We start from the raw sequence: 26,981 nt of genomic DNA, 5'->3' as shown, positions 1-26,981 counted from the left end.
TCTGTCTGTATTTAAATAAAAACGTGATTATCTTATGTTTACTGTTTCGCACTTTTTTTTTTTACTAGACTATCTCTTGGTATTATTAGATGTTATTCTATAACATAATTTAAATAATTATGTAGTATTTCTTAGTATATCATAGTCAATTATCCATTTTGGGACAAATTTGTTTTCCACCATTGTATTTGTTATAAACAATGCTGCAAGGAACATCTTTTGTAGATAAAGCTTTGGGTATATCCATGGCTCTTTTTTTTTTTTTTTGACAAATTCTTAAAATAGAATTCCAAGGTCAAAGGCTGTATGCATTTTTAAGACTTTTGATCTATATCGCCATATAGCCAGAAAGATTGTACTGATTTATACTCCCACCAGCAGTGGATCAGAGTTCCTCAAATGGAAGTCTTCAGGGCATATTCCTGTGTGTCCCCATAAGGTGGAAGTCTGTGTGGTGAAGCTACAGTCCCTTTCCCATAGATGCATGGCAGCATCTCTAATTAATGTGTCCATTCTTAATGCTTTCCCATCTGTATTTCTCTGCATGCAGTGATTGAAAAATACCATCAACAGCTAAGTGCTGATAGATGGTTCAGAGTCCAGCAATGTCCTACTTTCCTTCCTGTCCACTTTAGAGTGAAAAATAAGTTAACTTTGACATTTTTAGCAGTCGCAGATTTAAAACAAACTGGAAATAGAATGCAGGCCCAGTTCTAAAAAGGACACGCGAACGCTCCCAGCGTGCCTACAAGACCTGTTGGAAGGGGGAGAAAACAAAGCAACTCACAACGTTTCCAGTGAATGCACTTCCATCAGAACGTGCTATTGATGGGCTGCCCCTTTAAGCACAGTTTGCCTTCACTGAGTTTGAATATACCTTTTGGGATTCAAAATAATTTTGCAACAGTGGATACAGACCTTCTTTATGTGTTATTGGTCTGGGAACAGCAACAGATTAAAAAAAATATTACCAGGTCAAATAACAGCTGTTATTATTAAGTTCAGCTTTTATTATCAATTTTGCCAGTAGATTCCGGCAGTGAAAAAAAAAAGTCTGCTTCTGAGCTTTTTACTAATCAGTACTCTCATTTTGCTAATATTCTAACGACTGTCAATTTACTTCAGTGCCGCCATTTGCAGAATTTTCCAATTAGCAGCAAACCTGTTCCACCTTCTCCTGTAATTACTGAGGACTCAGTTCAGATCAGCTGTGGCCAGACAGCATATGATGTAGTTGCCAAAATCTGTGCAATGTTGTTTTTAACCTTTGCATGTGCTGGCACAGTTTTAACATCTCTGTTTATAGGCAGGAGGCTTCTGCCGTAGTGGCATGTGTCAAAATATCAAAATTATTTTTAATAAACACACGACGACTATGAAAACACAAATAGGAGCATATTTGGGTTTTGGATCAATTTAATGTCTGCTCCAGATTCAGTAGCATCCCCCACTCTGCCCTTTATTTTTTTTTTTAATCAAGAGACTTTTGATAAGGAACAATTGAGAATTGCTGAATTGTATCAATTTCAACCCATTTCCTTTCCTAGTTAAAAAAAAAATATTAAAGAGTCTGACAATTTAGAATGGAGGGGTCCTAACGATCATTTATCATAAACCTCTCATTTTTATAAATGAGGAAACTAAGGCTTAGAATGGAGGAAGGACTTACCTAAGGTCACACAGCTACTTACGTGCAGATCTGGGACTAGAACCCAGGTCTTCTGCCTCCAGTCCAAGGTTTGTTCCACTAAAGCATACATTTTCCCCCTTCTCCTGGTGGCTTCTAAATATGGCAGAAGACAGAACAGGGAAGCCTCACCCAGATCCCTTGTTTCATAGAATGCCTTGCTAGCAAGATCAAAGCCAATCAAACTCTCTGAAAGCCGCCTAAACAGCTGACATTGCAGTAATAACAATAGTGCAGCAATAACTATTATTGCTACATGAAAAAAATATATTTAATAATAAGCTCATTGATTTTTAACAACATATCTGTGTTGCCTAATTGATGGGAAGTTGTATGTTTGTGTAGCCGATGGGCGTTATGAATTAAATATGGCCGTCTTTCCTTGAGGGGTTCGTGTCAATGCACGAAAGACGGAAGATCTACATTTCCCCCAAGCAAAATAGTCCCCTTGTACCAAAGCAGGGAAGGCTGAAATGCGAACAAAAATAAAAACCATCCATCACTGTTTATTAAGTGCTGCTACTTGAAGGTAAAAGGGATATTGAACTGTTTTTAAATTGGAAGGAATGTAGCTGGACAAAATATTGATGGTAATATTAGCTAGGTGACAAATTTTATTCTTTTGTCCACATTCATCAAAGGAGCAATTTGGAGTGAATTATTCTCTCCATGCCCATAAACCAATTTTTCTTCCCTTTTTATTTTTTAAGCACACATGTTTATTAAGGAACAGGGCATAGGAAGGATGCTATCTTCTGGTTTAAGTCGTCCAAGCCTTGCTGCATGAGTCAAAGGCTCCACAATTGCTTTAGACCAGGCCACGCATTGATCTTCAAGGTGCTTATATTATTATTAAATTTTATATGTGCTTAAAGATTGAGGCAGACTGAGTCTGTTCCCACAATTTAAAAGAAAAGGGGTGGGTCAGATTTGATTTCATTTTTAGCTGTGGTTTTCAAGTGGAAGTTCTGAAGCATTTATTTATTTTTCCAAATTTATAGTGTGCCCCTTCAGTCCAGTGTTCACTGGCTGCTATTCAATGAAAACATCCAAGTTTCTATGGCAAAATGGGCTGAGGCAGGGGAATGAAAATTGAAAATGTCGGCTGACAATGGGGAGAATTTCAATAAAAATTTAGTTTGAAGTTTCGTTCGCTTCAACTCTGTTCGACTTCAAGTCATTTTTGTTTTTGTGAGGCCATATAATCTCTGAGACGTTTCATGAAAATCTTACCAGGCAGTCCATCGTACTCAGTGATAGAGGGGGACTGCTGTACTTAAGACTCAATCCAGTCCTCAGTGTTGTTCTATATGCCTACTGTGTGTCCAGAGCTGGCCAGGAGGTTGGCATCCCTAACTTCTTCATTTGGATTTCTGGAATCAAGCCTCTTTCATCCTCAAATGTGCAGGTAGCCAAAATGACAGTCTCTTTACTTCTGACAGATCTCATCATCCCAACCAAAGTCAGTCATTGAGCATCAGAAAGAAGTTTGTTTGCAAGTACATTTATAAACCTAAAAATCCCTTGGATGAGGCTGCTGTCAAGCTGAGTGGATTTTCTTGGATGTCATTGACTTCCATAGGTATCTCTTTCTCAACTAAATGAGGACACTTTTAAGGAAGCTGGCTGGAGTTAATTAATCAGTCGATCAATCAACAAGATTTTAATGAATCCCTGCAAGGCACTAAGCAGTGGTGACATTTATGTAGCACTTTACGGTGGCCAACGCACTTTCCCACGTATTGTCTTATAGATAGATATTCTTATAGGTAGATACGAGTGAGGCTTAGAGAGGTTCAGTGGCTTCCCTAAAGTCACACAGCTATGAAGTAACGAGGCCTACTTCAGATCTTCCAGAACTGTTTTGCCTACACTACTTGAGACAGTGCAGGTGACCATAAGATGACCAGCCAGCTTCCTTAAAAGTGTCCTCATTTAGTTGTGAAGGAGATAGCTAAGTCCCAAATGAGTAGTACGGTCAAGAAGTATACCTGATCCTGGATGAGCCTTGGAGATGTAACCTGAATAAAACCGGAAGTCCATGTGTCCCTGCCACAACATGATGTCACGCCCAAACATTTCAGCAGCTGAAAGTAATTGAAAGCGGTTCTAGTTTTTCTCTGTATTTTTCATAGAACATTGAAGTAATTATAGAAAATTCACTTCATAGGATATTGCCTCATTATTTTGTTCTCCATTCGGCTCCCACATTAGCCACCGTAAAGTCTATAACCCTCGTTCTCCATTGTTCTTCCCCAGTTCTCACCCTTACTTTTTCGCTTCTGTTTTTTCCCGTCTCTCGTGTGTAAACCTTAGCCCTTTCTACCACAATTCCACCATTTTCCCACTGATATCCTGATCTGAGCCAGGCCTGAGAGCTCAGTGGTGGGGAAGTGGGTGTGTGGAGAATAAGACTGTGAAGACGCAATCAGGATCAACATTGCCTTCCTCGTGTGTGTTTAGATGTCCCAAGGAGGGAGTCATTGTGGACCAAAGGATCCTGGCTTACAAGGCAGATGGCATTTGTGTGTGCTCTGAAAGAGGAATAGAACTTAGAAGACTTTTTAAAGCACACATGCTTATTAAGGAAGATTTCAAAAGTGGAGAAGAAAAAAAAAACTACCCAATAGGAAGCAATGAAGGCACATAGTGAAAAAATCTTGAAATAGAGAAGCTCCTTGCCTTAAAAACAGAAAAAGCCCACAATAAAAAGCCTCATTGAGTGTCTGCTCTCAATAAACATCGTACTAAGTGCTGTAAGTCACCATAGACCCTGATAAAATATGTTCGGAAGGGAAAAATTTGCGCTGATTACTTCTCTCTCTAACAGGAGTTGGATTAGGACAGTGTGTTTTTTTGTTTTTTTGTTTTTGTGGTTTTTTTTTTTTTGAGACGGAGTCTCACTCTGTCGCCCAGGCTAGAGTGCAGTGTCCGGATCTCAGCTCACTGCAAGCTCCGCCTCCCAGGTTCACGCCATTCTCCTGCCTCAGTCTCCCGAGTAGCTGGGACTACAGGCGCCCGCCACCTCGCCCGGCTAGTTTTTTGTATTTTTTTTAGTAGAGACGGGGTTTCACCGTGTTAGCCAGGATGGTCTCAATCTCCTGACCTCGTGATCCACCCGTCTGGACCTCCCAAAGTGCTGGGATTACAGGCTTGAGCCACCACGCCTGGCCAGGACAGTGTGTTTTAAACAGCAAAATGCAGAGCCAGGATGCCCTGTTCACATCCCGTCTCCACCATCTGGTAGCTGTGTGACCTTGTGCAAGTTCCTTAATTTGGGTTTCCTCGTCTGTGTAAAATAGGGACATTGATGTGATAATATCTCACGGACAGTCGCGAATATTTAAATGAATCAACATGAGCAGATCGCTGCTCAACACTCAAGAAGCATTAGTTGTATTCTTCACTATTATTAGCTGTAATGTTACTTTCCATTGAAATCTGTCTGTGTAGTTCTTTTTGAACTGATTATAATAATATAATACAACTCCTGGCTATTGAGTGTGGAGATAGAGGCACCTCACTATGTCAGCAGTTAATACATGAGATTTTGTTTAATCCTTGAAAGCATTCTGCATGGTAGGGCCCTCCTGCGTAGCAAGGAGGGACTCTTTCCTAGTCTGTTTGTAGTTTGGCCAAACCTGGTCCACTTCCTGGTGGAAAGGGATGTCCTCTAGTTCCTTTCTCCTCTCCATCTCCCTGCTTGTTTTTGTTTTTTTTTCCATTTAAAAATCATTTTATTATTAATATCATTATCCCATGTAGCCTAGTGCCTGTCATGTATAAGGAATGTCGGTAAATACTCCATTTGAAGCTTCTTTGTACACATTTCCATTGTTAAATAAACTCTGAATTCACATAAAAAGCTGAACTTAATAACTCATATTTCCTTCTCTTGTAACAGGCACGTATTGGTAAAATATAAATATTCTTGGGCTCAGGCTTTGTTCTAAGGTCAGTAATTGATCACATGGTACAGCTCTTGACAATAAAACCAAGAAACTGTCAGCTGGTGTCCTGGCATGAGCTAGTGCTGAGGTGGGAAGCAGAAAATTCACGTTTGGTTTCTGGGCCAAGGTGGGGCAGGAATGGTGGTGGGGAGAAGAGGACAGGGAATGAGTCAGATGGGCGCAGACGAAAGATCTGCATGGATTCTCTTGCTGTCTCTTGTAGCTAACCCAGATAAGTCTTAAGTTTATGAAGACCAGGTTTCTAAGAGGTTCTGCTCTTCCTGCAGTATGCGGAAATCTAGCATGTGCACCTTAGATGCTAACGGTCTAAAGAGAGCGGGTGCATGTCTCAGGAATCCACACTAGCTGTACTTTTAATTTTTTCAGTATGAATTTCGGAAGGAAAAAAATTGTGCTGATTACTTCTCTCTCTAACAGGAGTTGAATTAGGACAGTATATTTTAAACAGCAAAATGCAGAGCCAGGATGCCCTGTTCCTGAAGAAAACTAAGAACAACCTAAAGAAAAACTTTTACTCTTGCAAGATTTTAATTTATTCCTTTTCTCTTTTAATTAGGGGAAACCCATTTCTAACAGATTCTGGAACTTTTGGCTACCTTTGTGTGGAGGATAGGATAGGAGACAAGCCTTGTTCCTTATTTGATGGACTTTTAAAAAATATATATATATATATATTTCTATTTTCATCAAGTGGAGTAAATACATTCTGGGCTTTTCCTGAGGCAATGTAGGCCAGCTTTTATTCATGACAGGGCTTTCTTAGTAGAGTTATGTAATCCTTGTAGAAGAGTAGAGGATTTCTCAGAGAAGATTTTTTAAAAAATGCAATACTTGACACACTTTAATTATTTCTGCACTATAATAACAATATCATATAAACACACACTGTTTAGGACTTCAGTTCCAGTTGAGTACATTTTAGCCTGATATGTACGAATAAGAGTGTTCTAAGGCCATAGCCAAGCCAATCACAGGACTCTTCTGCTATCCTCTCCCTTGTTCCCCGCCGCCTTCTAACACTCAGAGAGAAGGTCCTATGAGGTTTAATGTGCACCAGGAACTCCAGCAGGAGTTGCCTACCCTACCAGAAAGGACCACATTATTTGGTGGTTTTAGGTTCTTTTGTGTTTTCAAGTTTCTATAGTGACAGAAGTTCTCTCTAGAGAGGACATTTCCTGTTGGTCCTTGTATGAGCCAGGGTTCTCCAGAGAGAAAGGACCAATAGGAAATGTATATACATCATATATATGATATATAGTATACATGATGTATATATAATATATAATATACATATGATAGGCATATAATATATAATATACATATGATAGGTATATATTTATATGCATATATAAATATGTATGATATCTAGATATATATAATACACAATATCTAGATATATATGAGATAAAGAATTGGCTTATTGTGAGGTGGGGTGGGGTGGGAGCTGGCAAGTCTGAAATTCATAAGACAGGCCAGCAGGCTAGAAACCCTGGCAGAAGTCAATGCTCCAGTTTTGAGGCAGAATTTTTTTTTTTCTCCAGGAAACCTCAGTTTTTGCTCTTGAGGCCTTCAACTGATTGGATGAGACCCACCCACATTATCAAGGGTAATCCCTCTACTTAGAGTCAACCAATTTGTAGATGTACCTTCAGTGTAACACCTAGATTAGCGTTGGACTAAGTAACTGGGTGCTAGAACCCAGCCATGTTGACAAGAACTAACGATCACAATCCTGAAACTCTTTCATCTACGGAATCCTTGGACTTCTGTATCTTCTTGCTGGCCCAGAAAAGATCATGTGGACTTCCTCCTTCATTCCAGGGGGATAATCTGATCTGTTGGAGGTCCTTTGCTGAGACCTTCAGGGCAGTTTGGTCATTTAAATTGCCTCAAAGGTGATGAATAGAACCCTCGAATGTACTTTCAAAGTCTTGCTGAGAAATAAATCAACTCTTGTTTGTGTTGAATGGTAGTAAAATCTCTTAGGAAAGAGCCCGGGAATGTGGAGGGGACTCATGCTTCTGGGAGTTTTTATGCCTGGACTCTGACAAAGTGGAACATACGGAGGAATCAATGAGTGTCATAGAGATGGGATCAATATGCAGACTTTCTGACTAAATGGACACCCTCAATACGGCACACTCTGAGTCAGAGAAGGTGAAGCATAGAGACAAAGATACATCCACATTGTGAAAGTGTAAAACCCATGTCCAGCTCACAGAGGCAAGAGTCTTCACCTTTCTGAGCCATTTCCTAAGAGACTGGATCATCATCTCATCTAAGCAATAGTTTATTATTTCTTAGCCAACTTGGGAAGATTATTAGAAAGGTGGGGGTGAGGGGAGACATGTCCCAGGCCCAACACAATGTCTCCAAAATACCCTCTTTTCCCAGTGAAAGTCAGGGAGCCAGCCTGCCTTGGATTCAGGGCAGAGAATACACAGAAACCCTCGACTTCTCATCCAGGCCACCATATGGCGAGAGCAATGAGATCCCCCTCCCATGTTGTATTGTGGTCCACTGGTACCTGGGGACACAGAGCCCTCACGTGGTGGTCTTGCTTCATGGTAGAAGGACTTATAGTTCTCTAGTTCTCTTAAGCCCTTTGAGCTGACCACGTGTTTGAGGCAAGACTGTTTAGAACACCTATTGGGACTGGGGGACTGAGGGATAGCAAAGAAATAGACAAAGGGAGCATTATCAAGGAATTGGCTGGTACCTGCACATATCAGTTGCACTTCAGGAAGATTTATAACCAGAATCTGTGAATTTCCAAAACCAAATATAGTGATAGTCACATTTGACCTTTAAAAAGCATTCCCCACAGGGGCTATAAGGGCTCTGCAAAAAAATCTTCCTTTCTATCATGAAAATGAAAAGCTGCACGCTTTCTCCTTTGCCCCAGATCGACTGTGAAGGGATTTGAGGCCCCACAGCCCATCGTGACTCACAGGCAGCTGCTCTGACCTGAAGTTTGCACAGACCTCCAAAGAAGACCGTCCAGAGGCTCGGCTGCCCAGTGATTAGGCCCCAAAGAGTGATTCTGTGTTCCTGGCAATTGACACACACACATGCGCAGGCACACATGCACGCACGCACTGCACAAAAGCAGGTGAAGTGCATTCACGAGGCTTGGCTGAAGTGATGTGATGGTGGGTTGGGGGGTAATAGTATACACTCAGGAATTAGAGAAACGAAGGCTGACAAATGATAACTTCCTCGGAGCCCCCTCTGCAAGGTTTCAGGAGCTCTGTTGACATTTTGCCGTATGTCTGCATGATACACTCACTGTAAGGCACCTCAGGTTCTTGGTGGAACCCAAGACTCTTGACCATTGCCCCATTTTTGTCCTCACAAGTCACACTGATGACTCCTCTCAGGTCCTTCTGTGCACCCCGGGTTTTCTGAAGTTCTCAGGACTATTTAGGGATAAAATATATCACAAATATAACTCTTCAAAATTGCAGGAGTTACAAGGGAAAAGATATGTCAGAATTTCCAAAAAAAAGGAGAAGAATATTCTCAGGACTGAGGTGAAAATACCACCAGGCCCCTGAGTATAGTGCCCTGCTCAGTTGTGTAATCCCAACAATAGGAAAATGACCAGGGTCACAGAGCTGCTGGGGGCTGTGAGAACAGGACTGGCTTTTGAAACCCCTGTTAAGATTGTCTCCCCAGGGCCACAGCAGGTGTTTCCAAAGCACCCAAAAACAGGTCTGGGAAAAGGCTCAGTCCTCCGTTAAAGAGTGAATTCCTTATTTTCTGTGCATCTGGTGTGTTTTCGGGCACCAGTGGGTACAATTGTAGCTATATAGGCGCTTCCAGGGGCAACTTGCTGCTCTGATATTCAGCATGGGTGTTAAAGGTGCAGAAATAGCTGGACTTGCAACGTCTTGTGCCAAATCATGTATTTGCAAGAATCAAAATTCAGGTTTAGACGTCTGATTACCAAACCACAGAACTTAAGGATTAGTCATGCTAATGAAAGCCATTTGGCCCTGTTTTCTCTGTGAACAAAGCTATCTGTGTTGGTTCATTTAATCTAGCTTATATCTGGCAATTATTGATATTAAATTGATTTAGTGTTTCCAAAGATGTTTCAGACACCCAACACAAAACTCCCAGTTTATTTTACAGCTGAATACAGAACATGAATTCCTTCCTGATGTAATCAGCTTTTCGTTTAACCCCTAAAGTGTAAGCATTGATCCCTCCTTAACTTGGTGGCTTAATTACCAACCATCGCGCCCTCCTTCCGTGTAATTTATTTTCTGGAAATAAACAGAACCCTGTGGGTGGAGGGTCACTTGCCTAAGCTCTGGGGAGGATCACTTTTACTGAGTAGGAAGACAATTGCTAAGTGTGTCGTGGTTACTTACCAGAGGCTGAATCTACGGTAGGAACATTAACGATATCTGCTATTTCGCAAGAAAGTTCTAAAAGGTGTTCTAAGTTGTTTCCCAAAGCACCTAGGTAATTCTCCCATCATCTCTCAGAGGCATTACCCAATTTTACAGGGAAGATATGTGAGGGAACTTGTATGAGGGATGACAGTAGGCAAGTGAGACACAGAGAGGTGAAAATATTGTCAGTAATATAAACTGTAATTGAACATGAGTGCCTGCCTCTTAAGTTTTATCCTCTAGGTCACACTGCCTCCTACATTACATTATCGGTATTAACATAACCATGGGAGATTAATTTTATAGATCACATGAAAAGCAGATGACATTTATCTTCACTTTTCAATGCATCATCTCATTAGGAGAAGCATAAACATTCAGCCCAGGTTAAAAGAGTTAAGAACAAAATTAATCCGCTAACTGCTTTATTATTTTAAAAAATCAAAGTCAGTCAGCCTTTATCTACCAAAAAAGGCTTTGTTGTTATTGTATTGGGTTAGAAAATTTTCCTAAAAGAATAATAAACTTCCAGATGAGGACAAATTGTGAAAACCCATGAGCTGGCCCTCACTAGGCCTGTTGGTTGAATTATATCAAACTTGAATAAAAAAGTGCTCCTGTGCCCATGACCTTGGCTAACAAAGCAGGGAGATGGGCACACCTTTTGATCAGTCTAGAACTTGTATTGCAAAATGAAGAACACAAAATAAAACTTGAAGCAGGCTTATCACTAGGAGTGATGAAATCTGCTTTTTACGTACACATATATAGGTGTGTATGTTTACAAATAGAATCGTTGCCTGGTTGTGTGTTCAGCATGATTTTGATGTGATCATCCTGGCAAGCTGAGAGATGGTAAAGAAAACAAAATAACCTGATTTTTTCAGGTTCTGTCTTAATTCAAGGCACGGTCTATCAGGAGGAATGGTGGAATTGTAGCTTCAATTTGGGTTGAATGAGAAGCTCATAAATTCTGACTCATGTATGAAACTAGATGATTTCCTTGTCATGGTGTTGGGCCACAGGCCTCTCTGGGCCATTTCTGGGAGTGCTTATCCTGCCTATAGGCTTGCCAGGGAGAGCCTGATGTCAGATCCCTGCACAGACTGGCCTTTCTCCCAGCGCCGCTGGAGCGACTCCACTGTGCGCCTTCCCGAGGGACCTGTGGCTGTCTCTTTCCCATGCTTCCGGACCGCGTCCTGCTGCTCACTTGAGTCCTGGCAACTCCCTGAGAAAGCAGAACAGGCTCTGTGGCCTCTGAGTAAAGGGCTGAGATGTTTTACTTCCAGGTCAGCTGCTGATTCTCCAAGGGATGCATTTTTTTTTTTCCCTTTAGTAGTTGTATTCCATTATTCACTGTGTAGGGAGAAACCACAAACCCAACTCTAAACTCCAGGGTCAGGAAGAATCATGTCAGTAAAATGGTCTCTGGCTTTTGCAGATTATTGGATACTGAGCATGTCAATTAGGCCTTTCCCCACCACTGATGTGAAAACATTTGTCATTTATTTAATTCTCTGCCTCATTCCAAAAAGAGCTTGAGAAAGTTCATTTGGTTTATCAGCACTCCTTTCAAAGGCAGTAGAAGATGAGAGAGCCAATGACACTGAAAGTTCCAACTTTTGGGGACTAGATGCAACTTTTATATTTTTTGTGTTACCCTGCCTTTTATGATATACATGGATATGAGTGTGTTGACTTAATAATGATATCTGTTCTGGCAGAGGAAATGGGTGGCTGAACTATTTTAAAGTTTAGGATCTATGTAGATATCTAAAAGCCCCACATTCTTTTCCTCAAGAAAGGTTTTCTTATTTGACTCATCCTTATTATGTGATCTTAAGTGAACGTACTGTGTAGAAACACATTTCTACTGCACCAGGCTTTGAGAACCAATCTCATTTGATGAAGGGTAGGAATAAGTACCTAAAATAAATGCTAATTTTTAGAAATTATCCAGATTTATAAAACATGGTGTAACATAAAACCAGGTTTTTGTGTTTTGTTTTTAAAGAACAAAAGCAAAAAACAGCCTCATCAATTTGGAAGTTATTTGGAAAGCTAAAGTTTGGGCTGGGCTCAGTCAAGCACTTTTGAAACTTCAATATAAAATCAGGTTCTGGTTTTCAGCGAAGTGGGGCTGATATTTGGGAGTCCCATGAATCTGCCCCATTTACATTGAGCCTTTCTTTGAACCTGAGTGAGAAATCCTCGTGACTCCAAATGGGATGGGAGATTTCATGCCTAGCCTCCATTTTTGAAATAAGATGGCTCAGTTTCACCTTGTTCTAAGAATCCAGCATATTTCTGAGCAACAGTGTAATATGGCATGGAAGGAAAGATGAGAAATTCCAGGTACACAGAAGCAGTGCCCAGGGGCTGCGCCTGTTCTCACTGGGCGCATCCTGGGGTCTGGTGTAGGTTCTGGTTCTCCCATGAGACTTTTCGTTTGAGCAGCAATTTTTTAAAGAGAAAATGAAAGAAGAGATTCTGGACATCTACTTAGGAGCAAAGTGAAAACTAATTAGGTAGTGTCCTCTGCAAGATGACCAGAATCAGCACAAAATGCAATGGTATTACAGAGAATAAAGAAACGTGAAACAGATAGCATTCTCTTGTGGTATATTTTTTTAAAAAAAATTACATTTTTGGTACTAAGATGTGGAAACCTCCAAAAAGTTGATAATTCCCATAGAGTTAATAGAGACTTTAGGATCAATAAAGTTCGAATCACAAAGAGAACAAATAACTGATTACTGATTCCTGGAAGGTTGTATAGATATAGGGGTTGGATAGAGCTTAGACCGATGTGATCATTGTCTACTCTATTGACTATACTCTGGAATATTATTAGCCTTATCTGAATGCCTTTTGTATCAAATTCTTGACCTGATTTTTGTCCCAGTTTCTCTTTTATATCATCTAGGTTTAGTTCTTCTTTAAGGAAAAAAAAAGTTAAAAAAGTTCTAATGAAAGCCGGCTGACTCTACTATGAGTAATATAAGAAAATCTGTTTTGCTTAGGGAACGACAGAATATTGAAATACCTGGTTTTATATTTTTATGTGGGTTTGGCAGATGTGGTCTGAAAGTGGCTAATATGATACCTGACCCAGTGTTAGTAGCCAATGATAATTCCATATGTACGAACTGCTACCTGTTAGCCTACAGGTGCTTTCTTTTTTCCTTTTTTTGGCACAAAGGTGTATGCACTGTGAATGTGGATCTTCATGGCTGAAGTGGCAGCAAGCCGCCATAGTTTTCAGATAAAATTGAGCCTAGCTGTAATTACTGTCTTAGTTTCTCTATTTCAGTCATCCCTTCTTCCCAACTTACTGCCCCCCCGCCCTGCCGACCAACTTTTAGGTAGCACATAAAAAGCACAATACATCACTCAGAATTTGCAAACTGGGGAGAGAGCAAAGATAGGCAAGAAAGAAGGAGGCAGAGAGACTGAATCACAAGAATAAACTAGAAGTGAGGTGAATGGAGGAAAATCCTCCTGACAAAATAAAAATTAGAGAAATTTTCCAGAATGTGTATATTAGGTGAAAAAAAAAAAAATCCATCAGCTAAAGTGCAGCTTTGTTAGCTAACTGCTTTACACCTTATTGCTTAAAGGCCACCAAATTTCTCTTTCTCCCTCACAGCTGATTAGGAATTACTCAAAAGCTGACTAACTCTGCATGGGTCACAATCACTTTCTCTCCACCTGCTCTCCCTGGTACATAGTTTGAAATTGGGTAGGCAAAGCTGAAGAAAATAGCCAAACGAAACACAACCCCAAACACAAAACCTCTTGCCTGTCAGTAGGTGGGACTTGCTTGAAGGACCTGCCTAGCTCTTTCTGACTCAATTCTGCTCCAGTCTCAGGCCAGTGCTTTATGGAGGAAGTGGCGAAAGTCACCATTTCGCCCTGTGAGTTTAACCATTAAGCACTTTCTTGCTTTATAAAAACAGACGCGCACGTGTTCCTGACTACAGGGAAACCAGGCCTCCTATTATAACCACTCTAAACGGGATATGAGGAATCTGAAAGAAAAGCACAATAGTTTCAAATGACTTTCTTGAAAGGTGAGGACATTATTAAAGATTTCCATGACCCTTTGTGTATTCTTTTGAAAGAAAATAATTTTGGCCTCTTATTAGTCTTATTATTCCAGCTGCTGTCATGTTCCTTCCGAGAAACTACTAGAAACACAGAAAGCTCTTTTTTGTTGAAGCTTTAAAAAAATTCCTGAACCATTTAATCTCTTTAGATGGGTACTGATGCAAAAGCTATGGTTTGGCTTACAAAAACTCTCCGAAAGTGTTACATTTCCAAACTGCCCAAGTAATAACATTGCTTAACTCTGAAAACCTGTGACAGCCTTTTCCAGGTGCTTTCAAAATATTTTTTGCACTTGAATTAGTTGTTGCAATAGATAGCCCCAGGAGGTAGCTGTCCTGGGTTCTCCTTCCAGATAAGAAGAAGAGAAGGCAGCTCACACAAACGTCTTTCGGGGAAGAAGCAGAAACAGTGCCCCTGGCATCTGCTCCCAGCTTTGGCCAACAGCCTCCGAGGTGCTGGTGTACTTTTCAACTTTCTTAACTCCCAAGCTAGCTTATCTTGTAGCTTTGTTTATTTAAAAAAATTCTTTTTTTTTTTTTTTTTTTTGGCTGCCTGGTATTGAGAAGGTGTGTTTAGTACGGTAATGAGCCTGGGAAAATGGTTTCCATTCTTCAGAAGTTTCTATTTATAGACTCACTATAAAAAACTGAGTTAATAGAAGGCTAGGCACATTTCAAGTGGCTTCATCTTTTTGACTTAACAATCTTTTGGCCACTGATGGCACGGTGATTTAGTTGAGTGGAAGGGCCAGGGCGCTCTCTCTTTGCCCTAAAATTATATTTCTCCTCTCTTTGAAGGTTGACTGACTTCTCCTTGCCAGAACATGCATTTCCCACTTTCTTCCTGGAGTCTTCCTCAACTTGCATGACCACTAAGCTTCCCTTGCCTTTCTAGATTTCCATCCTGCTCTGAATTTTCTAACGAGTCACCTACCCAAACCTTGGGCTCTCCTGATCCTGGTTTATTTTTGGGAGTCAAAATGAAGCTTGATGCTTGGTTGGAAAACTCTATAGTTTTCACAGTGCACAGATGCATACTTTTCTTTGAGACTCCACTCTCCAGCATTAAAGAGAGACCCTTCATTGTAATAATTACCGAATGGATACTTAATTGTTTCCACTAGATGGATCTCGGGTGTTTTTGGCAGCCAAAATGAAAATGATTCCAAATACCATCAAAGGAGCTTATAAGCACCCAGCATGCACAGAGTGTTTTGATATACAGTGGAGTGTTAATATCATTATCTCTCCTAATACAACATACGGTTACTTTAATCCTTTCCCGCCTCTGTGATCTTGGAAGATCCGACGGATAGAAGGCAAAGAATAAAACATTATATACAAGGAGACAAAGGGAGAATTAGTCCCCATCCTCTGGATATGACTTTTTTTTGATTGTTTGAATGTTGGCTTCAAATATGTACCTTTATCAATACTGACTTCTGTATCTTCCACGCTAGTTTGAGTTTGTATGCGACATCAAACATACCTTTTCACACATGTTCTTTCCAGATTTTTTTTAACACTTACTTAGCAGTTTATAGAAGGAAGTGAATGATCTCCTCAAGCTGCTTACAAATTAAAAAAAAATCTGTGCTTATTAATTATGCAGGATTAGTCTAATTATAATTCAGCAAATTAATTAGCGACAGAAGGTGTTCTGAAACATTGGAGTACATTTGCATGTTAAATGGAGAGGCTAGTCTGTAATATATGTAAATTTATGCATGGCTTCATAGTTTAATTTAAAAATTTGCAGCTGCATATGGTATGGGAGCAGGTGAAAAGTCAGTTTTAGTTTAATGATGCTAACAAACATTGGATGGTGTCCTGTCTTAGCAAGAGAATGCACTCATATCTGCTAATCTATGAATCTGTCATAAGAATATAATGTTACATAGAGGCACAATCTCAAGGTCATTGGAGAGTGAACCCATAGGTGCAATAGGTATAAAGGTGAAAACTGCAGAGAGAAAATGATGCCAGGAGAAGCCCACACTCTGAACTTTGTCCGCCACTTTCTCCAACGTTGCATGTTGCGTCATTCCGCCTTAGTTCAGGGAAAGTAATGCTCCAGCCTGAGTAAATAGGGGTATCTTTTTGTCTCGCTGGTATCTGTTCTGGCAGGTGTGAAATAGTTGTCCAACCTTGATTCCCTTTCCAAATCTCCACATTTGCACTCCATTTCAATTTCCTGGAGTCGTGGGAAAGTTATTACCGAGTTATGAATTAATGGTAGGGTAGAGAGTTTTACACATTGGCCTCAACCATCTGGCAAAACAGTAAAACCAGCGGACCAGGCAGCAGCAAAGGGCTCTGGGTGTAATTGGTGTTCACTGCTCAGCCTAGCATAGATGAGCTCTGCCGGGAGGGCAGAGAATGGGAGGGGGAGGGGAAGGATGGGGAAGGCAGGATGGGGAAGGGGTGCTGAGAAAATGGGACGGTGAGGACCCATTAAGCTGATGGCTGACTAATAACTTCATTTCTCTCCTTCACCCGAGAGTCATGGTACTGGAAAGGGAAATAGATTTGTATTCTGATTCTGAAGTCTCACGGAAAGATTTTTTTTCTAGTCCGTAGTATGATTCAGTTTTGCTGAGTTCTTTTTTCTTCTCTGGATGAGAAGACAGAGGAAAGGATACGGGCAAAGAAGAGGACATGGGTTGTTTCTTTTTTAAAAAAGGAAAAGATGGAACCTTGTGCATTGCAAAGAGCCCTCCAAAGACATTTTATGAGAACAATTAGAATTACAAACATGCTCTTAGTGTGTGTTTCATTCCAATTCAAGCCCAAAGAGTTCGATTATTATTTTCATTAATGGTGTCAGATTTTTATCTGAGTACAAAAACAAGGACTTTTCCTTAGAGATTTTTTTTCCCTGTGAGCCTCATGGTGTCGAGGAATAGAATTCAGGAGAATGAAGATGCGTCTGAATATAGAAGAGGGGGGAAAAACCAAAACCACAAACACACACAAACCTCCCAACATCTAACCCCAGGTTCTCAGAAACTGTAGTGTGTTACCAATCAGAAATAAGTGGAGAATCAAAGTGGCCCCTTGTTTTTGCACTTCAGCGGCCTTTTACAGTCAACTGCTTGCCATTTGGGATATGGGAGACGTTCCCTTCAGAGGAAATCGTGAAATTCCTTTGAAATGAAGTCTATCGGTATGGAGTCAGGGAGTCATATTTACATAGTGGGGGAAGTAGCTCCTTCCTGATATCTAAATGAATGCAGCAGATTCTACTCGGGAGGCAGTGTGTTCAGTAATGAAGGAGCTCTTGCCAAACTGAAACGCTACTTCCAGGGACTTGAGCACGGAATAGAAAGTGACTCGATGGGGCCTGTTGCCAGTCAGAAGCCAGCATATTGTGTGGGTAGCTCTGAATTCTTTTGCTGGCCAGAGTTTACTGAAAGCAGGAATGAGGACTCCCATCCACCACTTTTTGTGTTTTTGTGGTTCTTTTTTCCCCTACTATCTGTGAGAGCGGATTAATTACATGTGTGTTTTTTTTTCTTTTACTATCTGTTTCTTAAAAATTAAGGGAAGTTCTTCCAGTGGAGTACATATTAATATTGGAGAGATAAGCAGGGTAGAGAGGACCAGATTTAAATTTGTGGCAACTCCTTCTGGAATAATTTTGTTTGGAAAATTGTCTGTTTTAAAATGTGGTGGGGGAGAAAGGGGCAATACATGGGAAGGGATGATAAGGATGTGTAGAAAAAGATGAAGAAGCAGACTTACTTTGTACCAGGCATTTACCCAAACACTTTGCATGAATAACTAGTCCTCCCTATTGGCCTTGAAAGGTGTTTTTTGTTTTGTTTTGTTTTGTTTTGAGATAAGAGTCTCACTCTGTAGCCCAGGCTGGAGTGCAGTGGCACGATTTTGGCTCACTACAACCTCCGCCTCCCAGGTTCAAGTGATTCTCATGTCTCAGCCTCCCAAATCACTAGGATTACAAGTGGTGTGCACTACCACACCTGGCTCATTTTTGTATATTTAGTAGAGACTGGGTTTTACCATGTTGGCTAGGCTGGTCTCAAGCTCCTGATCTCAGGTGATCAGCCTGCCTTGGCCCCCAAAGTGCTAGGATTACAGATTTGAGCCACTACCCCTGGCCATAAGGTCTTTAATTGTTACTGAAAGTCCCTGATTTTTACAGTAAAAATTAAATCATCATCATCACCATTGTAGAAGCCATGAAATCACATGGGCTTGGTATGGACACCCCAATTAGTTGCCGCATATAAGACTGAAATTATCTGCTACCAAAGGCATTAGCTTGTTGGTCTATTTAAAAATCTCCATCATGGAGATCCTGCTCTGTCCCTTGGGTAAGTGCTTCCAAAATTTAGCCTTGGTGACTTGATTCCCAAAAAATGTTTTCCAAGATTTAATTCAACTTCTTTCGTTCCACGTTCGATTTTCAGCTTTTCCCTTCCCATTGTCTTGATAGACAAATGGCCCTGAATCTTCCTCATGCACTTGAGTAATCTTTTTTTTTTTTTTTTTTTTCCTGAAAAGGCTAAAGCTATTTGGGTTATGCCATCTTTGGACAATTTGGGTTCTTGAGAAGTTTTGTTTTCTGAATATCTGATAGATTTACTTATCTTTTCCTTTGTGTCTTCCAAAATAGTCACAGAACTTCTAGAGAGTGCACTCCCCAATAGGAATGGTAGATATTTTTATTCGTTTGCTTATTTTGTTTAGCAACATGAAGGGCTGCACTCTCATTCCAGCGGAAAGGGAAGAAAATGACAGGATTCCCCCGTGTGGATCAGTAAGGCAGTTGTCCCGTGAAACAGTGTCATGTGGCAACATGTTCAGCCTTTTTTTTTTCCCCCAAAGCTTGGCCAAGCTTTCACCAGACCAGCATTTTGCTAAGAGTCGGACAGACTGACTTCCACTCTTATTTTTTCTGCTTACTAACTGTTTTGCCTTGGGTAAGTCATTTAACCTTTCTGAATCTTGTTTATCTCCACTGTAAGGTGGGGATGAATTTTCCTACTCCCAAAGTTGAGAAGATTACATGAAATCATGCCTGGCAAATAATATAAGTTCAATGAATATAGGCTATTGTTAATTATAATTATTATTTCATCATAGTCTTTTAGGCAAGAGGAATTTGAGAAGTTGAGTGTAGTTGGAAATAAGAAAATTTATTGCTTAAAACGTTTCTGTAAAGTTAAATTTTTCAGATCTGAAATGGCCTTTTATTGAAATAATCTGGGTGAACAAGCATTAATGGTAATAAGTCCCTGCCTTAGGAATGTCTGTGGAGATTAAAGATTCTATACCTCTTCTGTTCATGTGTTTATTTTTACAGTTTTGGGGTTGTTTAACTAAATGGATTTGATAGAACATCAGCTTACAAAAATGAGTTTAAACTTCATTTCATTTAAGCCTAAAGAAGCCAGTAAGTCAAAACTATTAAGTCATCTTTCCTTTCCATGAATCTTCTTGGGCTTTTGTGCCAGCCACCGGCCATCTTGCCAAGCAGATCTCAAATACTAAGCCAAGCGTTCTCAGATGCATCATCACCAAGTTACTGTAGGGTGTAACAAGAGCCCACTGGGAGCTTGACCTCCTGGAGTCTTTTCATTCTTGTGGACTTTAGTCAGAGTCTTCACAAGATCTTTAAAGCTTCAGGGCCCTTTGTAGCCTGGGCTGACACCTCAACAACCAATAGATGTATCCAACGTACTTATCTCCAGGCCAAGGCTGGGTCCCACTGCTAACCTTCACCTTCCCTAGGGCTGCCTGGGTGTAGACTCTGCTGGGGGATCTTGAGGGAGGAAAGGATGTTCTCTGTTGTTGGAAGGATCAAAGAAGATATTACAGTGAAGATCTAGATTACAACTAGAACATCATTGTTGAGATTTTCTCTAGTCTCGGATGGAAAGCAATCACTTGCGAGTTTTCCTACCATACAAAGCTGAGTGAGCTGCTATGAGGGCTGTTCTTAGAGTGAGAAAATGAACTCATGGGTGTGGATACCCAGTAGGCTTCTCAGTCTGGTGTGAGAGCTTGGATTGCCTAATCCCCCAAAGGATGTAAACTTGTGGAGAGGATCCTAGAAGAAGAGAGGCAACTGCCCATTCCTTTCAAATGTGATTCTATGACCCAGCTATCCCTATGTTGCATAGTTCTCAGAAATGGTATGAGAGTGTTTTAAGGGAAATAGGCTGTCTCCTTTTCAGAAACATGCACAAACAGTGAAACTCAATTGTATTTTAACTTATTGGGTTGAAAACAAGGAGGTTTAACAGCTAATCCAGACACAAAGTGTCTTCTGCAAAATAAATGAACACACGTGGTTAAGTCCCTATGTGGTTTGTGAGGCCATATCAACTGTATGTTTGACTCAGTCTTTAGTGACCTAGCCTGCTTATGTGACCATCATGGCAGAGAAAGAGAACTAGATACAGCATCCCCTCTCTTGGTCTTTGGAGAGTCTGGGGTGTTCTCATCTCTGTGGTGTATAAAATGTGGCCATATCATAGCAGAAGTTGTTTCCAGGGTAGGAAGAATTAGATTCTTTTTTAAGGGAGTAATGAACTAAGTTTTCAAAGTGAAAGGCATTTTGCATATTATTTTGTATACAGTGAAACTCTGTATAATGGTAGCTGTTGACTACTAAGTTCACATTCCTTCGATGTGAATTACCTTTTTTTTTTTTTTTTTTTCCTGATAGGGTCTCACTTTGTCACCAGGCTGGAGTGCAGTGGCATGATCTTGGCTCACTGCACCCTCCACCTCCTGGGTTCAAGCGATTCTCCTGCCTCAGCTTCCTGAGTAGCTGGGACTACATGTGCCCGCCACCACGCCCAGCTGATTTTTGTATTTTTAGTAGAGACGGGGCTTCACCACGTTGGTCAGGATGGTCTGGATCTCTTGACCTCGTGATACCCCCACCTCAGCCTCCCAAAGTGCTGGAATTACAGGAGTGAGCCACTGCGCCTGGCCTTATGGACTTTTTTTATATTAAAATTTTTAAGGAGGGACTAGATCTTGTATTCCAATTTGGAGGTAAATTGAATGACTTCTTCCATAAATCCCAGAGAAATATTGTGCTGGGTTTTGTGATAGACCATTGGTGAGAATTCCAAGTCTGTCAAGAATATTAAGTAGTTACCTTTCCTGTGATTTCGAGCCTCCTGTCCCCACTACGGAACCTTAACTCTGCACAGTATTTGTGCATCTACTTTGAGATGGGTGGGATGACGGAAGACGTGTGGAAGCCACCTACACACTTTTACTGTATTCCTGAATAGTACAGGATATTCCAGTATTGTAGAGATTGGAGAGGAGGGTATTCAGTAATAGATTCAGGGGTCTTCAGACTCATTTCAGAATCTGGGGAAACATATTTGAATAGTTTGGTTGGGGGATCCTTGGGGCCAAGGACTTTGTTTGCCACTGTGCCTGAACTTTCTGGCATACAGAGCACAATACATATTGATCAAATGAGTAAGTAAATAAATGCAGCAGAAATTTTCAACATTAAGCATTTAGTTCCATGTTTCCATATGTCTATCTTTGACCTACCGATTTCGACTTGGGACACTGCAGTCGCTTCAAGAAGCCAGGATATTTCACTTTTTTTTTTCTCCTGATTTATTCTTCCTGTTACGCGTGTGTGTGTGTGTGTGCCATTTTTAGACCATTTTGAAGTATTTGTTTTTAACAGGTTTATTGAGATATAACTTACATATTACAAAGGGCACCCATTCAAAGTGTGTAACGCGATGGTTTCTAGTGCATTCACCGAGCTGTGCAGCTATCTTCACAGTGTCATTGGTGCAGGAAACATGCAACACCACATGGAGCTTGTTGCCACAAAGATCCAGGCTTCAGTCCTTGTGTTCACCACTTACAAGCTTGTGATCTTTGGCAGGTTTCTTAAATTCTTGAGGCCTTCATTTTTCCCAGCCGTAGGATGATCCGTCACTCGTGGGGTTGTTGTGAGAATGAAATACGGTACTGTGTATTGGGCAGAGAGTGGCTACTCAGCAGACTGTGTTTCCCTCCACTCTGCGACCCCTGTATCCTTCAGCTGCTGGACCGTGCAGGATGGCTAGAGGGGACGTAGGTGGCTCTGATCTGTGATATTCCTGAAGCACCCTCCCTGCCTCAGAAGCAGAGAGAAAGAGTCCTAAAGGGACAGTGCAACTCACCCAACAATCTGCCCATCAGCCTCAGGGCACCGCCCACTCTGGACAAGGCGTCACCCTGGATGTCTATTTGCAACCTGTCAGCTGTCCCCACTTACTTATTTTTCACAGTTTTATCTCAGTGGGTTTAATCTACCTCTCAGAAACCCTCACTCCCACCTCTGCCACACCCACTCAGATTTCAATAAGTCGTGGTCTCTTGTTTTCAGTGGTTTCTTTCCCCACTCTAACCCTTTTTGGAAGGTTCTCAACTCTGTACATTTTTCTTTGCAGTCATAAAATATTACGGTTAGAAAGAACCCTAGAGATCCCATTCAACTCCTTTGTTAAGAGAGAACAAATGTGAGGTAACTTGGTCCCGGGATCAGTTCATAGCCACAGGTCAAGGCTAACCCTTGGGGTATTTCCAACGATCTGTGGAGTAAAGGAATGCTCTGGTCCATTCTCCTGCCCCACTGACCTAGGGACCAGATTGCTATCTGAAGGTTTGAGATGATGCGTTGACTCCTCTTTCGATCCTCTTCGTCCCTAACACAAGGATAAACCTGTGGTTGTTAGTGTTCGCTCTTAAGGAATGGATCAGAAGCTTTGTCGTGTGCAGCATCCTCCGTAGTTATGATATTTACGTCGTCAACATTGTTTGGAGAAAGTGGAAATAGACTTCATCCTGATGAGAATTTGCACATTTGGTCTGAATCTCATAATTTATTTGGGTTTCCCGTTTCTTAGTGGAGAGCACTGACATTTTCCAGGCAGCTCTGGCTTCGGAGGGATCTAGACCCAGGGGATTTGGAGAGAATTTGTTCCCTGTAAGTTACCCCGTGGCTAAATGGATGGTATGATTAGTGAAGGTTTTGTATCAAGACGCTGAGCATGGTGGATGGAGAGGGTGGAGGGCAGAGAACCAGAAGACACCAGTTAAAGGAAGAGAAAAAAAAAATGGAGATGTCAGTAAGCCCCAGAATTTCTTTTAATTAATATCTAGATCCATATATTTAAAAATCCAGGCCCTAATTTCTGGTGCAAGCCATTTAGAAGTAGCAATACCTTCTTTTAGGAGATATTATATAATGCAAGAGAACTTTCTGCCTCTTTCTGTCTTCTCTCACTCACCTCCCTCGTCCTTCTTCCACTTAACCTCCCCTTCTCCTTCGTGAACCCAGTGCTAAGTCCTTAGAGTGCATGGGGCCGTGTAGGTTACAAACTCAACCCCCCAGACAAGCAAAAAGTCAAACTAGGTGTTTTCCATCCAAATCACTGTTAAGGGTCCTAATTTAAAATGAATAAAGCCTTTCAGCAGGCTCCACGGTTCCCTAAATCAATTTGATTTTATGTAAACATTTATCTCTTTTGCACTTTTCCACCTACCACACCATTCATATAATAATGCCTTCATGAACATTAATGTTTTCACCAGATACATTTTGGAGCGGGGAGTGGGGGTAGTCTAATACACACAGAACGCATTACAAGGAGCCCAGTTGTGGCTAAACTTTCCAGAAATCAAGGGCTAAATGAGAAAAAGCACTCCATTTGGGTTTAGTAGGGGAAAAATGTAAATTGTAAATTGCCTCCGGGAGTGGTTGAGGGCCAGTGTGGGGTGCAGTGGGGGCTATTGTTCAGAAACACACACGAGTGGGAAAAGGCAATATTTGCGTGCATTGTGAGTGTCCGTGCCTGGCTCTGAACGAGTGTACAAATGGAGGGGATCTTTACCCTTCAAGGAATAAAATGTTTGAATTCTGATCAATCTTTACTGAGATAAAAGCAGCTCTCCTTTCTAACGCACTCTGGTGACCCGGGCAGAGATGCCACTGCCTTTCAGAAAGCAGCGGCAGGTTGTGAATTTGAGCACTGTGGTCGGACAGCCATGCACAACATTTTCTCTGCCTTATCCTTCCACAGATCTCTTCCATAAAGACCCCAACACCTCCGGGGCACAGGAAGCAAAGCCCAACCTCCCACCCACCCTATAAAAGATTGAAAGAGAGAAGTGAAAAGCAGATGTTATAAAATCAGGAAAAAAATATTTAGCTGTTGCTTCCAAATTCACACTCAACCTTATTCATGGGAGCATGTGGCCAAATATTTCTAGCAAACAGAGTAAAAGAGCCTCAAATACAGAAAATACTCTGAAGAGCCAATTCCCCTTCTCCCCTCCTTTGTCGTTTACTGTTTATCTCCTCATCAGTTTTTTAAAGTGATAAATACACTTAATTGGAGAGCTATCTAATTCTTTTGTGTGATTGTTAAACAAAAAATAAAAATCAGAACGTCGCAATGAGAACACTTCACCAACCATTGCTTTAGAATAGAATTTTTGGAAGCAGTGTTGATTTCTACTTATTTTTGTTTGTAAATCCTGAGGAAAATGTATATCTTTTCCTTTAAAGTTCTAATTCAAGGCATGGATGTGAGAGTTCTGAAGGGACTTTGGGACTGCGGTAAAATTTCGTTGTCATAGTAACAGAAAGGGAAATAGGCCTAGCTCACCTGGGACTTTAACACTGCAAAAGCTGGATTTTTTTATTTTTTTATTTTTTTTAAGGAAAAGGACTCTGCAAGTGAAATAAATGAAAAACTTACTGTATTTTGAAACAAATTTTCAAACATTAACTAGGTGAATTGCTGGAAAGGCCACTTCTGCCACTTTTCTTGGTTAACATAGTTGCCGGAGGAAAGATGCCCAATTTTAAAATTGTACAGATAGGCCATTTAAGAGAGAATATTAGCTTCAAGAAATATGTCTGACAAATGCTAACCTCAGACCATGATTCTGTGCTTTCGTGTTTCTCTGAATAATCTATACATGATCTGAGAGGGACATTCACACTTCTTATTAATCATAAAAACTCTGGCATATACCTGCACCGATGGACTTTCTCTTTGGAGGATAACATACCATTTTCTGATTTTGTAAACATTGGTTGAATATATCAGGCCATCTTCACGTATGAGGATGAAGGTGTCTGGGGCCAGTGGAGAGCCACACAGACGAGACTCTCGCCCTGGAATTCTGGGGTCAGGTCCTGCCATTTTTAACTCTGGAGCAAGACTTTCTGTACAGCAGGGGTCACTGCTGCATTTGAAGCCTTTTAAAAATTTTTTTCCAAAATGAGTGCTCTAGAAACTCCGGGGGCCAGTGTACAAACCAAAGCCCACTTTGTGAGCCGCTTAACAATCCCCCACAGTGATGGGGAAGCGGGTGCTGGGCTTCAGATTGAAAACATCCAAATTTGCAAATTGCAGAAGGTCAGCAATGTTCCTTCACAGGCAGGGCAGGTTGAAATTCCCCAGATCTGAAATATAATCGCTTTCAAATCAAATCTAATGGAATGCAGCTATATTCTCCCTTAAAAAATGTTTACTGAAAAATGTAACACATTGCTTTCTCTTCACAGATTCTTTTTAAAATTTTTCCTCAAGTGCAATCAGAATTGTTTGAAAACAGCAGGAAACCCAAGGGACATGAGACGGTTTCAGGTAAGGGGCCCTGCAGATCTTTCCTGTTAAATAAGTCATCCTGTTTTCTCTCTCCTCACTCTTTTTATTTTCTTTTTCTTTAAAAATTATTATTCACTGCTACTGCTAACAATACAAAAGATAATGGTAAACGATGACCCTCAGCCACTAGCGCCGAGAGTGTCTTCATCTTGTAGTGTTTAAGCTTTCTGCCCCCATTGCCAAAGCCCTAAGGGGAGAGGCACCAACCGGTGCTGGAGACTTGATTTTCAGCCCTCGGGCTGCCCACTGCACACACAGCTGCCCACAGCAGGAACCGTGTTCTTGATATTCAGCCACCTTGGGATTTTTCAAAGCAGCTTCTCTGTATTTTCTGCAAGCAACAGCCCCTGTCTTCCCTTTTCCACCGATTAACTATTCAGTGGTCTCTCTCTGAGCTTTCTGGAAGGCAGCAGCCCAAGCAGCGTGGTCACTTTAAGATCGCAGCGTGACAACAAGACCCACGGGACGGTGACCCAGCTGCCTAGCAGTTAAATCTGCCACCGGTTTCATCACCCTTGCCACTGATGTACTGAAGAGACGAGCTAATAAAAACAGAGCGAGGCAAAGTGTATCAGGCTGGAGACGAAAGCAAGAGCAGCTCCTCTCGGCCCCCTTCCTTGAGCCTTGAAGGACCCGTATTTAATTCACCAAATGGCTTTCCTGCCACTCACACCCCGTGCTAGATATGTGGCACCTCCTCCTCCTCCATAGAAAAATTAAAAACAGGTTAAACGATAGTATGCAAGCTTGAGACTTCAAAAAAGAAATCCTCGCAGCAATGAGAGAGATGGGGAACCTTAGCCTCATGCTTCTGGTGAGGCACGTGAGTTTCCGGAAGGTTGAATAACTTGCCCCTAATCACAGTAAGTAGGTGGGAAAGCCCGGAGCCAGGAGCTGGCGGGGTTTTGTTTGATCAAACTCTTTCCAGCACACTATGGGCGTGCGACACGTTGCAGCTGCTAGGTTTATACTTTGCTGTTGTCTTCCTGAAATTCTGAATTTTATATATATATATAATATACAAAATATATACATTAAGTAGGTGGGAAAGCCCGGAGCCAGGAGCTGGCGGGGTTTTGTTTGATCAAACTCTTTCCAGCACACTATGGGCGTGCGACACGTTGCAGCTG

General features: G+C 41.2%; 1 protein-coding gene across 4 annotated transcripts in view; it reads left to right on the top strand.

Moving 5' to 3' along the window:
* Positions 1-26,981, top strand: part of EBF2 (early B-cell factor 2) — a 206,070-nt gene that overhangs the window by 113,740 nt on the left and 65,349 nt on the right. For all 4 annotated transcript variants that reach the window (XM_011983839.1, XM_011983838.1, XM_011983837.1 and 1 more), the window contains one exon: positions 25,749-25,830. In XM_011983839.1, the coding sequence (XP_011839229.1) occupies positions 25,749-25,830 (82 nt within the window). The remainder of the gene's footprint in view (positions 1-25,748; positions 25,831-26,981) is intronic.

This window comes from Mandrillus leucophaeus, unplaced genomic scaffold (assembly GCF_000951045.1).
Source record: "Mandrillus leucophaeus isolate KB7577 unplaced genomic scaffold, Mleu.le_1.0 Scaffold256, whole genome shotgun sequence".
Classification (NCBI taxonomy): Eukaryota; Metazoa; Chordata; class Mammalia; order Primates; family Cercopithecidae; genus Mandrillus; species Mandrillus leucophaeus.
The sequence above is the reverse complement of the archived record's forward strand: the minus strand, read 5'-3'. Positions and strand labels throughout refer to the sequence as shown.